Below are 15707 nucleotides of genomic sequence, written 5' to 3'. Positions count from 1 at the left end.
GACATTGGGTGAGCAGTCTTGGGAGGTCAGTCTCAAGCTTGGGTGTGTACAGACTGCTTCTTCCTGAGACATGAAGTCTCCCTGTGCCTGCACATTGCCATCCCTGTGGTTCTGTGTCCTCTTCTCTTCTCACAGGGACAGTTGGACTGGATTACTCCTACCCATGACCTCATCTTGACTTGATGACCTGTGTAAAGACCCTGTTTCCATATACAGTCATGCTGAGCTGTTGGGGGAGGGGAGAGATCAGGGCTTCGACATATGGGTTGGGAGAGATAGCTCAGTCCTTTAGACTCCCCCCACCCCTTCCCTTCATGTTGTGCTCTTGGTCTTCTGAGGTCTTTGCCCTCCACATCTGAGATGCTCTTTTCCACTTTCTGGGAACATGTGGGTTCTGACCAGACCAGTAATCAATTCAGTATGACATAGCAGGCCAATTCTTCTGGCCTCTGTGCATGGGGGGGCAGGGTGGTGGTAGTGGTGGTGGGTGTCTGCTGAGGCTTTGGAGGATTGGGATGTAGGCATGTGCAGTGGGTGGAGGCCCCATCTGGCACAATGACTAACATGAAACCTGCAGAGGGAACCCCATGGCTCTCCCTGGTTGGCAGGCTATGCCCTCACACTTGAGGGCTGAGGTGTTTGGTATGGAGGAACACTGGGCCCTCTGGACACATGTCCATAGCTCATTTGTTGCCTGGCCCCTCACAGGACCAAGACCAGGGCTGTACACGCACTCACCCTCTGCAGAAGTATGTGGTGTTGCCTAGAGGCAACAACGCTGATAGAAAATGGGGACAACCACACGAAGCTGGTCTGTGTCAATGCAGGGCAACCTTATTAACTTGAGTTAGCAGAGGAATCCCAGTCCCGATGCCTCAAGGTATCCATGGCAACCACCACCTCTTCCTTTCCACCTAGGCCCAGGAGGGCTAGATACAGTGGCCCTGTCCTGGGGCATTCACTTATAGCTGTCTTGGGTCAAGACTGTCCCACCCCAGGGGAGTGGGGATGCAGAAACCCTTTGGGGCCCAGCTCACCCCACCCCTGCACATTCTCAGCTAGCAGGAGGCGCAGTCTCTTCTCACGGCTTTATTCTTTATTAACACTTGCTGCTTGTCACTGCTCTGAGCTTCATTGCAGTTCCATGTCTTGTCAGTCCTTTTCAACTCTCATTTTGGTAAAATAAATAGACAATGAGCTCTAGGCCGGCGCTCTCTCGAGCCTTAGTTAGCTTCATGATTGAATTTCCGCATCAGACCTGTGAAGGCCCAGGCCGTGGGTGGGGTCAAGCACTGCAGCTCCACCAGGGAAGGGAGGTCACTCAACCCTTCAGGTGGCCCCGTGCACCAAAACAGAACCACCAGCTAGACAGGGACTGAGCTGGACCACATTTGGAGTCCAGCTGCTGGAAGGTTCCAGTGTGTCCCCCACTAGAGTCCTCTGCACAATTGGGCAAGTGGGCTCCTTGGGGTGTCAGGTGGTTCTAAGGCTTTCCTGACTCCAAGCTGCTGTCTGGACCAGCCAAGTGGATGAGCCTTCCTCCTGATACAAGGGTCTCCTGTCCTGCTTGTCCAGCCCCATCTGGCCCTGTGGTTAGCCCAGGACTGCCTGCAGGAATCCTTTCACAAGGAAGATGCTCTTGACTAAAACAGATCTGTTGAGTACAGCACAGGGACCCAGCCTCTGCCCTCACTGCACCAACCTGTATGGACTCCTGGTGGCAGACCTGATTAAGCCATTTTGTTCTCCTCTGAAAGATCCTGATTCTCAGGGAAAACGGAAATGCTTTTCAAAACATCATTACTGTGTTGTGCCCTGTTTGTGTGCAACTCCTCAGCAATGCTGTGCTCCATCCAGGGCTGAAATGTCCATGGCCCCTCACTTTTATGTGCACACAGACACATGCCAGCACACCAGGACACTCCTGAGAAACTCTTCCACATCACAGATTGCATCATGCAACCTTAGTCACACCATCCATGGGGCTGTTGCTGCCCACATGGCTCTAGGGTCCAATGCAGTCTCTGAACCTGTGTGTGTGATGAGTGTGAGGCCAGCATGTGAGTGTACCTGTGGCAGGCCACAGTGCTCATACATGTGCAGGAGGGGAGACTGTGGACCTGCACGAGTGCACACCCTAAGTGTGCACAGACAGGAAGACCAGGGCACCCATATGTGCTTGGGCATGGATGGGGAGGCTACGTGCCTGCATGCTTGTGTGCCTGTGTGTGGCATACACAGGGAGCTAGGGGCCGTGGCCACTGCTACTACCCTATGGGAGAGAAGCACTTCAGAATGAGCCTGGCAGGTTGAGGCAACAGCTAATTCTACAGATCTGCCTTATCTGTCCACAGCCACAGAGCCCTTTCCTGTAAACCAGTTCATGTTAGGGGCCCAGACTAGACCTCTGAGGTCTAGCTGTGCAGGCGGGGGGGGGGGGGGCAGCTTTCCTCACACCATCATAACATACCCAGTGATGAGGTGGATGTGTTGGGCTGTCTCAGTGCCCTACGAGGGCCAGGCTCAGACTTCCATACTTGGGTAGCAAGAGAGGCCTCCCCTCTCCTCCTCAATTGCTTCCTTCCATTTTCCAGCATTGCCCAGCCTACTCTGAGGGGTTCCTGTCCACATGAGAGGACAGCAGGGCTGGGCCACGGCTCTCAGGAGCCCCAAACGCAGCGTTTCTACAGGGCTCCATCTGTCCTGTGACTAATGCTTTGATCACATGGCAAAACTAAATGTATCCCTTTGTAAAATCACAGAAGAAAACAGGACAGAAAAGGACCATGATGTGCTGAGAGGCATCATGAGGTCCTTGGTGCCTGGGTGCTGGTTCTTGATGGGAAGCAACATCAAACCTTCCCCTGCTCTGGACTTGTACATTACAGTGAAGACAGACAGAAGTGCAAGCCCCCTCCTCAGTTGGCCATGGCCAAATCAGGAGCCAAGGTCTGCAAGGTGGGTGGGTAGGTGGGCACTGCAACCTAAGCAGTGCAGTTGGTTCACTATGTACAGCAGAGGGTGGATGCAGCCTGGCAGGAGTCCTGGGTGCCGCTATCTGACGCGCTTTTCCACCGAATACACAGAGATGTAGTAGTCGTTGCTTCCTACTGCCAGATGAGGCTGAGGGAGAGAGCAGACATGCACATGAGCAGGGCCTCTGCTCCAGGAGGAGCTGCAGCGCTGGGCTAGAGGAAGAGGGCAGGCTGCTTGCACTCTGTGCCCAGCTCTAGCCGGGAGGCATTAACTACCCTAACACCTTGGAACTCCACACAGGCTCAGAAATAAAGGCCGTTAACTGCCAGATTCTAGCAGGGATGATGTGTCATCCAAATTCCATTACAGTCAATTTGCATACTACCCACAATTCCCTGCAGCTTCCTTTCAGGATTGCCCCACTGGGAAGCTGCTGCTATGCACTTCAGGCTCCCATGAAACCCACTCTGCAAAATCCTAACCAACAGTCCACACGAGTGTAATGGAAAGGTGTCCAGTGACACTCATCTATTGCCCCTTCACCAAGAGGTGAGGGGATGCCCCAAACCAGAGGACACTAGCTGTCTCTCCCTCTGTGTTGTCTATTCTTACCTGAGTACTAAGAATTGAGTTTTGTTTTTAGGGGGCAGGGTGATAGTTTGGAGACCCCAGGCCTATTCCACTTCCTTATGTTCTTGAAGCCAGGAGGTAGGGGTCTAGGCTTCCTAGGTTATTCAAGTGACTCCACTTTACTCCTTATCCCCTTCCCAGGAACCCAGGAGTGAAGTACAGACCCAGTGTGGGTGGAAAGCCAAGCAGCTGATGGCCCCGACACGCTGGCCCATGAACCCGTCGTAGTATTTGATGTTGTTGATCAGCTCCCCGTTTCCGTTGTAGACGGCTGTGAACTGATTCATGGAGCCACTGTGGCAGGGAGGAAAAGATGGTCAGAATATCAGCTTGTCTCCCTGTGGTGTGGGAGGAAGACAGGCCAAGAGCTTGGTTGGGGACGGGTGGCTACAGCATGTGGGACCACAGCCAGGAGCTCTACCTGTATGTCACCCAGGGGTAAGAAGAGGCTACTCATCTGTTACCCTCAGTAAGAACCAGGCCTGTCCCCAGAGATGCCTTGAGGGCAGGTGTTTGTTCTCCTGGCTGGAGAAGGCAGGGAGAGATCTTCTGTTTTTATTTCATGGTAGTAAAGTTATACCTCTAAGTTAACCTCCTCCAAAGGCACTGTGAGGACAGAGCCTGGATGCTGTGAACTCTGACAGAGCACTCTGCTCAGAAGCAGGGGCTGCATGGAAGCAGGGTACCTACCAGGCGATCAGGTTTGCTTGGGGATGGATGTCGAGGGCTGTCAGCCCCTTCACAATCTGCATTACATTCACGGACTCAGGCATCCGAGGATCAAAGAAGCGCACATCTCCATTGACACTGTGAAAGAGAGCCATAGTGATGCTTGCTGAACCTTAGGGATGCTACCTGGAGCCCTGTGGGAGGGACCTGGCTCTGGAGCATGGTGGCACTGGCCCTGTGAAGTTTCATGCTCATTTACATATGCTGCTAAGGCCAAAGCATTGTAGACTTCCAGGGCCCCTATCAAGGGGCTCCCAGGTGATGCCCACAGCCCCTCCCCATCCTGCCACACCACTGGCTTCAGCACTCTGAGTTCTCATCAAGCTGCACCCCTCTTAAGCTGGAAAAGGCCAGGATTGATACTGAAGACAGCCGCTGTGCTCGCTCAAAGCAGGACATGGCAGGGTTAGAGAAGAGGCTATGAGCAAGGGCAGGAGCAGAGTGCCAGAGACTGGAATTCATGAAGTAGAGCCCATGAGGGCAGAAGATGGCAGAGGGAGCCTGGTGGATGCCCAGCTCCACAGGGAGGCCAGGTTGCCTTGCCTAGGCTCATAGCTTTCTGCTTCAATTCCGAGAGTTAGGCTCTGCTTTATGCCACAGATAAGGGGAAGGAACACCACTCTGAAGGCATGGCGGCTCTGCAACAGTAAATTACGCTTTGCTGTCTCTTTAACAGGCACATAAAGATTCGCTGCTCTCAGCACAGTATTTACTGAGCAGCAGGTCTGAATTTATGTGCAGAGGCTGGCTGGCGACAAGGCAGTCTGCTGGGGCAGCCAGCCTGCTTGGGGATATGTTGCCAGGTGCATCTTGCTTTGCTGGCCCTGCACCTGCAGCAGGAGGGACATACTGGCCTGCCCATCTCATTCAGCCCAGCTCATATTTTCTGGTGTGTGTTCACACACAGGCACATACATGTACACACACACACACACACACACACACACACACACACACACACACACCCTCTTGCTCTGCACTCTGGCCTTTCTGGCCAGTTACAGAGCAGAGTCAATTACTGCCCTGAAATGCCACAGTCCCTAGCTGTTTAAATATCAAGGACATATTTAAATGGGAGAAATAATGTTTGCACTGCAAATGTCTTATGCATAGTTTGCTCCTTACCTCACACTCACGATGTGGCCCTCAGGGTGCTTCTGCAGGTAGGCCTTTACCACCCACGCAGTGTGCTCTCGGTAAGTCATGACCCGGCTAAAGAAGGAAGGTATGGTCAGGACTGGCCCAGCCCAGTCACTCTTCCCCATTGCTCAGGGATTTGCAGGGAGGGATAGGAGGAACAGGTGAGAACTGGACCTGGCAGCCCTACCCCTGGGCAGAGCTTCAGGAGGATACTCAGGTTGGAACTACTAGGTAGGCTGTACTAGGTCACTCCCTCATCTGTCTAGCCTCCAATTCCCCAGTCTGGCTGAAGTCTGGATGCCATTTTGGGTTCAGAAAGCCTCTCTGCTCCTCTCTCTGTGGGGTCAGCTTGAAGAGGTCTTCTCTGAGAGGCAGGACAAGGGCTATGAGACAAATGGACGCCAGGCAAGGATGGAGAACGAAGATACACAAACCAGGCGGTGAAAGGTAAAGGCTGACCCCACTGAGCTGTCTCTGAGCCCCAGGTGCTGTCTTCTTGCCTGATGGCAGAGCTCCACTGTAAACTGCTGAAGACACTTCATGCTCACAGAGAAATCTGGACCCTTTCCTGGCAGTGGGGGGGTCTCTGCCATCTGGAAGGAGCACTGAGGAGAGGAGAGGTGTGGCAGTTACCATTCACTGAGTGCCATCCTCCTGTCATACACTCGGATGGAGCCATCGCCCAGGCCAGCCACAATGAGTGAGCGGTGGGAATCACAGGACAGACTTGTCACACAGCTGTCAGCACCCGTGGGAATATCCTAAGCCCAAAAAAAGAGCAGTGAGGACAGTCTTCCAGCTGGCTGCAGCGTCTTTTGTGGACATACCCATTTCCCTCAGGCTGCGAAACAGGTCTCTACCTACAAGGCTATCATAGACCAGAGGAACTAGGTCAAGGGTAGTGCAGGGCTACAGGGCATCAGGTATGCCCTGATCTACTTGAGTGTCTGCCTTGCGCCTGTACCTACAGGCCAAGCTGAGCAGAGCCTGTGAGCCCATGCCCAGGCACAGCCTGGAAGGCAATTGTGAGGATGCCTGGTTCTCAGGGCCAATTAAACTTCCCAGCAACATCTCCTTTTCCTGAAAAGAAAGACGAAGCACATTTTGGCAGGGAGGGAGCCTCGTTAGGTCTCTCTTCAAACCCCTAATTAGTCAGGGAAGAGCTGAGGAACTGCTTCTCTGCTCCCCTTGGTGCCATAAATACTGCAGAGGGGCAGGGGGGTGATGAATGAGAGCAAGAAGGAATGGGAGCTGGAAACGGGCCTCAGAGGGGAAAGTGCTTTCTAATCAGGTGGGGCAAGCCTCAGAGGAACTCATGGGAATGGGGGGCAGATTCTGAATGGGGGGAATTGTTAAAGAGCCACATTCCCTCTTTTGCAGCTGATGCGATTGGTACCCAAGGAGGCACTGCACCTGCAGGGACCCCAAGGGTCCCACATAGCTCCCCCGCCCCCAGAAATAGGAACAATCAGGCACTATCTCTCCATATGGACAGGGACCCTGAAAGACAGTATTGTACTTCAATTATTGGGTGGCATTGTGGGGCTTGAGGATGCCATGGAGGCATTCTAGCAGATGTTGATGGACAGGTCTCAAGTCATGTCAGCTCTTGTCATTCCTGCCTGTCTCTGTCCCTTTGCTCTGCAGAGATATCCACAGCTGTCCATGCCCCCACTTTGGCAGGGCAGGTTGGAGAATGCTGAGGACAGGCTCTGTTCTATGGCTCTCTAGGCACTGGGCAGACAGACACTCCTCAGCTACCTATGTAATGTCCTTATAGTATCTGTGCTTTTGCCTTGGACCCAAAGGAGGTAGTTACAATTGGACTCTGGCAAGGAAACCCAGATATCTGAGGCAAAACCAATGCACTCTATTAAAATGGAAAATTTGGAACCAGACTGGTCTACACAGTAGTATTATGTCTCAAGAAGAAATAAACAATCTTGTAAATGAAAGATGATTTAAGTAAGGGGCTGAGTTCTCCCTCGGTGGCAGCTGGGGAGGTGCTCAGCATACACAAAGCCCTGCATCCAGCACCACAAGGGGAGAAAAGAGGCAGATGGTCAAGCAATTAAGCGTTCTCATTTAAGATAGTTCACTCTACTGATTTCTGATATTCCCTAATTTGCATGGAGAAAACATATTTGGAAATAATTTGGATTAGCACAGGCTTAATTATGCTGTAATGCAGGGTCAAAGTGCCACAAATCATTGTGCATCCAGAGGTAATTAGCTTCTTGCCTGGCAGCAAGATGCCATCTCCCCGTCTGTCTCCCTGTAGACAGACAGCTAGGCAGCAGTCCCCGACTGTGCTTGTCTGGAGGCCACAGGTCTTAGTCCTCTTTGATAGGAATGAGATCTATTTTGTGGAGTGGGAGTGTGGGCAGTCTGGTTCTACAAAGCTTGGGGAGTTACCTGTACTTTTGTCTCACGGTCAGTGTCCCAGATTCGGACAATGCGCACGTCCCCTGAGCTCATGAGGAGGCCAGTTTCTTGTTCCCAGTCTACTACCATCCCAGCTCCTGGGGAAACAGAGTGGGTCACTACGTCAAACAGTGGCTCAGATAAGATGGGGGCATCCTGGGCATCCCCCTCACTCACGTAAGGCCAGGCTGGTGTAATAATGTTCAGATGAGCGTTGCGCTCTCCCAGAACCTTACATGCTCCACCCACCCATGGCACTGAATCAAGGACTTAGAATTTCTGTCCACCAAATACATCTTCTATAATTCTGAGGCACAAATAGTACAAATTCAGTGGTCTCCAGACCAAGTCAGAACACCAAGGTCCTAGTTCTCTTAGGAAAAGCAGAGGTTCTATACAGGCCATGGGCTACCCGTACCCTTAGCATTGAAACAATCTCTCAGCTAGGTGCAATAACATGTGCCCATCGTCCCAGCTACTGGGGGACTGAGGCAGGAGGATGGCCAGTGGGCAACTTGACTCAGCTCTCAGGAATTCTCCAAAGGTCACTCTGTATACATGGGCATGGACTGCCATCAGAGCAAAGTGTTTATAAAGCAAGCTTCTGTACCCAAGGTACCCAAGGCAACAAAGCATTAATGCTTAAGTCCTCTGGTAGTTCATCCCTGGTCCTCAATGCTGCAGGAGGCACATACCCACAGAGAGAGCACCTCCTGAAGCATGACTGAGGGACAGCTACAAGGTGCAGTCCCTGAGCATTTCTTAGGAAAGCTGATACCACATGTGGACTCTCTGAGCTTCACCCCTTCCTCATCTCAGTCAGCTTAGGAAACCACAGGCCACTCAGGTTTCTCATCCCATAATTCTAGAGGCCACAGGTCCCACCAGTCCAGGCAGCTGTGAGTGTGGCTGGACTTCTCCCCCAGATGGAGATCACCACTCAGTGCACACAGCTGGCACAAGCAGGACACCATGCAGACCTCATGATCAGCCAGCAGCAACTCTTTTCCGAGCCACATTTGGCCACCCATAGTGCTGCCTACAACTTGGCCAAACTGAGAACATGGCAGAGCATTGGAATCCTTGAGAGTTATCTACTCTTGTGATTTCTAAGGGAGACCACTGATGATTTTGGAAACTCAGAAGTGAATGGGTGTCCTGGAGGCATCACAATTATGTCTTTCACAGTTCTAGATGGCCTTCCTTGAGGAGCCAAAGACCCACCTTGTGTTATCAGCATCATGTCTAAGAGCTGGACCCACCTCGTGTTGTTGGCAGCATGTCTGAGAGCCCTTGCCATGCAGTAACCATCTCTGGATTCTTTTCCAAATCAGCAAAATTTTTCCAGACCCTGATGGCACCATCATCTAGGGAAGGAGAAAAGCAGTATGACCCTGTGCCCTGGAGGTATGTCCCACCCCTATCTCTAAGACACAGACACAGTATTCGGGATGCCTAGTCCTGCTATTCTGATGTGAGCAATCAGTAAAAGATAGCTGTAAAGGGAGCTGGGGCCATGATAGATCCTAGCACTGGAAACCGAAAGCCACATATCAGTGTCTTGCCTGCATGGCCACTTCTCCTCTCTAAAGCCAGGAGCATGGATCACTCTCTCTTGGAGACAGAGAAGTTGGATAAAAGATGAATCACTTTCCTCGCTCTTCCCTCTAGTCCAGTCTCTCAGTGGGAAACTTAGTTTTTCCAGAGGACAAAGCTTTGGGGCCTTCACCTTGTCCACACTGCCCTTGGTGTTCTGTGCACCTATCAGCCTGACCTAAGGATGGTTGCTTGGCTCTCCAGACAGAAATGTAGGAGACCCCATCTGCCTTGCTTGTAGAGACTTAGAAAGAGGCCTTTCTGTAGCCTCTCCTTTGAGAGGATGACTCCAGAGGACACCAGGCACTTTGATGCCTTTTCCCTTCATTTTCTTCCTTTTCTCTCCACTTCCTCCCCTTTGGTGCCTTGAGAATCTCAATCTGACCCCGACCTCTCTTTAAGGAACCTTGAGGGTTCCTAACCCCATGGTGCATAGGTCACTTCTGGACAGTTCTGATGCTGTGGGTCAGAGGACTGGCTTTGGTCCTGAGGTGACACTGTTAGACAGTGACTTTTAGGGCCACACACTCTGTCAGCGTAGTGAACATTCACAAAGACAAAACACACAAGAAAACAAGATGGAGGCACTCCTGCTCAACATCCTGACTGACACCAGACATTGAGGTGAGTCCTTAGGTGTAAGGAGCAATGCCCTTGGGAACAGGCAGCCTACACCAACAAGGAGGAGGGGCTGCAATGTCTGCAAAGACAAGGGAAACTCTGTCAGGCCATTAAAGCCCACACTTCAAGCAGCTCAACAAACAATGGTCTCCAATATATCTCGACAACATGAGCCATGGACTCTAGTGACCCTTCCAGTGACCATATCCAAACAGGATCTCCCGACTCTGACCCCAGTGACTGTTGAATTTATGCACATTAGTTTTCTGGATAAGCACAACTGCTAGCCTCCATGGATAAGCACACAGCTAGCCTCCATGGCTCTCAAGAGAACTTCACTCTCAGGGAGCATCTGCAGGAAGCCAGCACCCACTCACTGTCCTTCCCCTGCCAGTGGGTGTGGATGTGGCAGCCAACTGTGTCCTGGGCTAGTGGACTTGAGACCCACTTCTTGCTATCTGTGAGTCCTGCCTCTGGGTATCATTGCATCACTCAGGGCTGGACTACAGGGTTGTCACACTAATGTTCTGTGTGTTGTTTCTCCTTTGAAGTGTGTACAATAAACCATGTATTCGTAAGTCATGCTCAAGACATGGGAATTATCAGTGGTCTCAGTGGCATAGACACCAAGTCCAGGCCCGGGATGAGGTCAGAAGCCTGGGACTGTGGGCTCAGGGCCCCTCCGTTAGTCTTACCATCACCTTTCTACCTGACAACAGCTTCTCATCAGCAGGATGTCATCATGCTAGTATGCTTCTATTTTTGTAGTTTTTGTGGTGCTTGGGGCATGACACAGGGCTTGTGATGCCAGGCAAGCACTCTACCACTAAACATCTCCTGACCCAGGAACCACGTTTTAAAGTGCTAGAACAACTGTAGCTGGGCACATAGCTCAGCTGGTAGAGTGCTTACCTTGTACACATGAAGCCCTGGGTTCAGTTCCAGCACTGTATAACTGGGGTAGAGCAACACTCAGCTGCAATCCCAGAATTCAGGAAACAGAGGCAGATAGGATCAGGAGTTCAAGGTCAGCCTTGGCTACAGAACTTGAGCTTGTGGCTGAACTGGGCAGAGACCTTGTGTTTTTTGTTTGTTTGTTTGTTTGTTTGTTTGTTTTTAAACTGTGTTTCTCTGTGTAGTTTTGGTGCTTGTCCTGGATCTTACTCTGTAGCCCAGACTGTCCTTGAACTCACAGAAATCCACCTGGCTCTGCCTCCCAAGTGCTGGGATTAAAGGTGTGTGCCACCACCACCTGGCGAGACCTTGTCTTAAACAAAGGGACGCAACACAAAATAACAACAAAAAAATAAACCAACTGTCAACCTAGGGAAAGTGACTCAGAGACTTCTGTTCAAAAATGAGCATGATATTAAGATATTTCAGGTGAAAAGACAGACAAGAGAACAGAGTAAGAGCCATTCCTGTCTCTGAAACACCGCTCCTCATGCACCTTCAGGAAGAAGGAAGCTGGTCTGCAAAGACGGACAGACCTGGCTTGGGAGCATTTCTGGTCATGGGAGGTAGGACCTTGTGGACCCTATGGCCTAGGATGTCCTCCCTTGCTTTCATGTGTTATCTGGGGCCCATGTGGGTCCCCCGTGAAGGCTAGAGACTGACATGGCATTTCCAGGATATGGAAGAGCCAGGAATGCTTGGTAAAAAGATGGCCCTAGAGCCCTGACCAACATCCTGCACTGTATTCAAGCCCTCCCCCATGTCACACTTCAGAACGATGAGGACTCTTGTGAGCAGTGTTTTGTGAAAAAAGGACAAACAGAAAAAACATGTCCCCCAGGCCTAGAAGCCACAGCAGTCCGCTCACCTGTGGCTGTCAGTAGCAAGGAGCAGTCCTGGCCATTCAGATACTCCATGGCGGTGACCCTGGTGTACCGAGGGTTGCCATTGTGGAAATAGTCCAGCTTCTCTCCTTTCTCCCAGTCCCAAAAACTTGAAGGAATAAGAGAGGTAACAGGAAGACAAGTCACTAGGAAAACACAACCCAAACCCCAGTGGGACACTGCCTCACAGCCATGAGGTGGCTGCAGTCAGGGCAGAAACTGGCCAGTGTGGGTGAGGAGCCTGTGTACTGCTGGTGGGAGTGTGCAGTATGGTCACTGAGAAAAGACAGCGACTCAGCGTTCCACCTCTGCTATGTCCCCAAGTAACTGAGAGCAGTGCTCACAGAAGCAACCAAGCACCCTGGACATTCGAGCAGTGTGGGAGATCCTTACAACAGAATATTAAATTACCAGGCTCAAAAGGGAGGAAATGCTGATGTATGCTACAGTATGAGTGAACCATTAGGTCAAAGTAAAGAAGTCAGTCACAAAGGACAAATACCATAAGATTCTACTCGCAGGAGTTCCCTAGAGGCATCTGTTCAGAGACAAAAAGACGGTGCTGATGGCACCTGAGGGAAGGGACTAGTGTTCACTGTGTGGTTTTGGTATAGGAGATCAAGGACTTTCTGGAGGTGGTGGTGGGCTGGCCTTCACAGTATGCATATGCACTGACAGCAAATGGTTAAGACGGGGGCTGGAGAGATGGCTCAGCGGTTGAAAGCAGTGGCTGTTCTTCCAGAGGTCCTGAGTTCAATTTCCAGCAACCACATGGTGGCTCACAACCATTCGTAATGAGATCTGGTGCCCTCTTCTGGCCTGCAAGCATGTATGTAGGCAGAAGACTGCATACATAATAAATAAATAAATCTTTAAAAAAATGGTTAAGATGGCCAGTTTCCTGTTACATACAGTTTACCACAACTTAAAAAACAAAAGAAAGGGGGGAGTTGGAGATCTACAGGCATTTAATAAACCATGAACCCGCTAAAGTAGACAGTCTCTTTCCATGTCCGAACCTGTTATAATTTTAAAACTCCATTTTTCTCCCAGGGATCCTCTGTAACTCATTTGCTTCTGTAGAATAGGCGAGGAGAAAGTCCCCTACCTGGCCTGTCCTTTAGTAATGCAGCCCAAGTGAGTCTGGGATTGGGTGGGCCTCATAAGAGGCGCAATGGAGAGAGAAGACACCAGGGTGAACCGAAGCCATGCCTACCAGATGCTGTCCTTGTCGGCAACAGCTATACATGGTGTAAAGGGGTGGAATTTGACCACAGAGGGGACGCCAGGGTTCCTGTTCAGAAATATCTGATCATCCAGTCTGGTGATGCCTGTAAGAAATAATGGAGCTAAGTTCTCATCTATAGCAACACTGATGTTACCTTTACCAGAGCCAAAGCAGGGGAAAAGCAGGGACCAAAGAGAAGGGCTGGAAGTACATGCTGAGGAAAATGGGTAGCTTTAGCTTCATGCACCCAAACCCTGGGGTCTATGTTTTTCCTTGGCCCCGTCTCACAGCTCCTGGCAGAACTAGACAATGACATGCCTTTAATCAATGCTTATTATACTATACATAGCAATGTTCAGAGTAAAGGAACTTCACTGAGTCTGGAGAGAGTACTAAGAACTTCAGGATGAAGAAGGGTGTGGCTACCATTTCTTAAGATCCAGTTAAGGCCCACGGCCTTCAGTCTGGGAAGCAGCTAGCCAAGAAATCATAGGGGTGGAGGACATAGGGCAGGTTTTCTTACCAGGCCCCACACATTAGCTGAAGATACACACCCTCCTGGCTTGCAGCTAAGGATGCAGAGTCTAGGCAGCTGCAGATATAGTGTGGTAGGCAGTGAAGTCTACTCAGAGTACACACCACCTCCCAGCTGCGGTACCAAGGAGGGAGACAGCACCTTCTGTCTTGGCCCCAGATACCTGCATGGACCTCTGGGTATCTGGAAAGGTGCTTCAGGGCTCACACATCATTTTAGTCAGTGAATATAGCTCTTGGGTGGACAGAGAAAAGTTTTCTGGTCTAGCCAGGAGGCCCCTATGTGATCCTATGGAGAGTGGTGGGTTTAGTGCTGGCAGAAGCCAGCTCTTGGGTAGCTCTGAGATGGGCTCTTCCCCATCTGTGCCCCATGCTGTATAGAGGGCTCTAGGAAGGCAACATTGAGAGAATCACACCATTCAACCAGGTGGGCAGCTCTGCAGGCAGTGTCTGTCCTCTGGTTCCTCTTCCCAGAACACATGGGAAGGAGGGAAAATGGCTGGGGGTGGTGTTACTGGAGGAGGAGGGTGCCTGGTTTGCAGTGGTACAAGTGTATAGCCTGGGGCACCTTCATTCTTGGTTATGTTTTTCTGGTTGTTGAAGACTCCAGGAGGGTGGTAAAGTTCTGAGAATTGGAAAATGCTACCAGCCAAATCATTTTGTATATATGCAAAAAGCAGTGTGTAGCAGTTGGCATGGGTCACCATGTCTTAGGGGAAGCCAATGATGATCAGGGACTTAAAGAATGCCTTCTGGGGCTGGAGAGATAGCTCAGAGGTTAAGAGCACTGCCCTTCCAGAGGTTCTGAGTTCAATTCCCAGCAACCACATGGTGGCTCACAACCATCTATAATGAGATCTGGTGCCTTCTTTTGGCGTACGGCAAACTTGCAGAAAGAACACTATTTATATAATGAATAAAATAAACCTTAAAAAAAAAAAAAAAAAAAGAATGTCTTCTGGTTTCTCCTAGATCCCATCTCCGGGGGCCTGACTTGTACTTTTACAGTCAGCTCCATCCAACCTATAGGCATCATTTCCCACCTCTCCTGCTGACACTTTTCCCAGTCCATACCCGATGTCAAACAAATAAAACCTTGTACTGAATCTAGATACTGAACCGGGTGACTGGAAGAATGCACTGCAGCTCACTGAGCACTGAGTTACCTGTGTCTCTGTCTTACCTAATGAGCTTCCAGGTCATTCACTAACTTCACTTTTGTGTTGAACCCCATGATGTGAGTGTTGTACCACCAAGTTACGGCACCCTCTGTTGTGTATTTTTGATAAACATATCTCTTTTTCATAAAGACTACAAAGAGTATTTGTCTTGTGTGTAGAAAATGTGTGTGTCAGAGGTCAACCTTGGGCATCATTCTTCAGGAGCCATCTACCTTGTTTTTGAGATAGTGGCTCACCAATTAATTAGGCTAGGCTGGCCAGCCAGTAATGCCTGTCTGCCTCGGCAATGCTGGAATTACAAATATGTAGCACAGTGTCTAGCTTTTTATATGTAGGTTCTGAGGCTCAGACTCAGGTCCTCATACTTGTGTGGCAAACACTCTATTGAGTGAGTTATCTCCTAGCCCCACCTGTCTTTGTATTCTGAATGTATGCCTCAGTTCTGAATAGAAATGCCAGTCAATGTTGCCTCTGCAGCTGGGACCGAGAGGCCCCTAGACATGTTACTGTGTGGGCCTGGTTTCCAAACTAGTTTCTAAACTCGTGTCAGGAAACTAACCTGCCCTAGCTGCGCTGGCCTGCAATTCTGGGAAACGCTGCCTAGGAGAGTGCAGTGGACAGGGAGCTCTGAGAGGGCTTGTGCTATCTAGGAGGATGCAGAGAGGGTGCTGTGGACAGTGCGCTTGCCAGCTGCACATCCCTGAGCAGTGGTTACTGGGCTGCACACAGTAATGAGATACCAGCATCTACAAGGAGGCATGAGGAGTCAACAGGAGGAGTACTGACTGCATTAGTGCCACAGGCACCCAA

At 50.6% G+C, this 15707-nt stretch overlaps 1 protein-coding gene across 1 annotated transcript in view; it reads right to left on the bottom strand.

The window, feature by feature from the left end:
- Positions 1-1076: 1076 nt before the first annotated feature.
- Rptor (regulatory associated protein of MTOR complex 1) overlaps positions 1077-15707 on the bottom strand; it is a 349556-nt gene continuing 334925 nt past the window's right edge. Inside the window, exons 26-34 of the mRNA XM_036195340.1 lie at positions 13171-13285; positions 11939-12063; positions 9162-9266; positions 7891-7997; positions 6109-6236; positions 5461-5547; positions 4297-4413; positions 3771-3900; positions 1077-3123 (exon numbers count right to left, since the gene is read on the bottom strand). Coding sequence (XP_036051233.1) covers positions 3055-3123; positions 3771-3900; positions 4297-4413; positions 5461-5547; positions 6109-6236; positions 7891-7997; positions 9162-9266; positions 11939-12063; positions 13171-13285 — 983 coding nt within the window. The 3' untranslated portion in view covers positions 1077-3054. The remainder of the gene's footprint in view (positions 3124-3770; positions 3901-4296; positions 4414-5460; positions 5548-6108; positions 6237-7890; positions 7998-9161; positions 9267-11938; positions 12064-13170; positions 13286-15707) is intronic.

This window comes from Onychomys torridus, chromosome 8, assembly GCF_903995425.1.
Source record: "Onychomys torridus chromosome 8, mOncTor1.1, whole genome shotgun sequence".
Taxonomy (NCBI): domain Eukaryota; kingdom Metazoa; phylum Chordata; class Mammalia; order Rodentia; family Cricetidae; genus Onychomys; species Onychomys torridus.
This window is presented reverse-complemented; position numbering and strand designations above follow the sequence as displayed.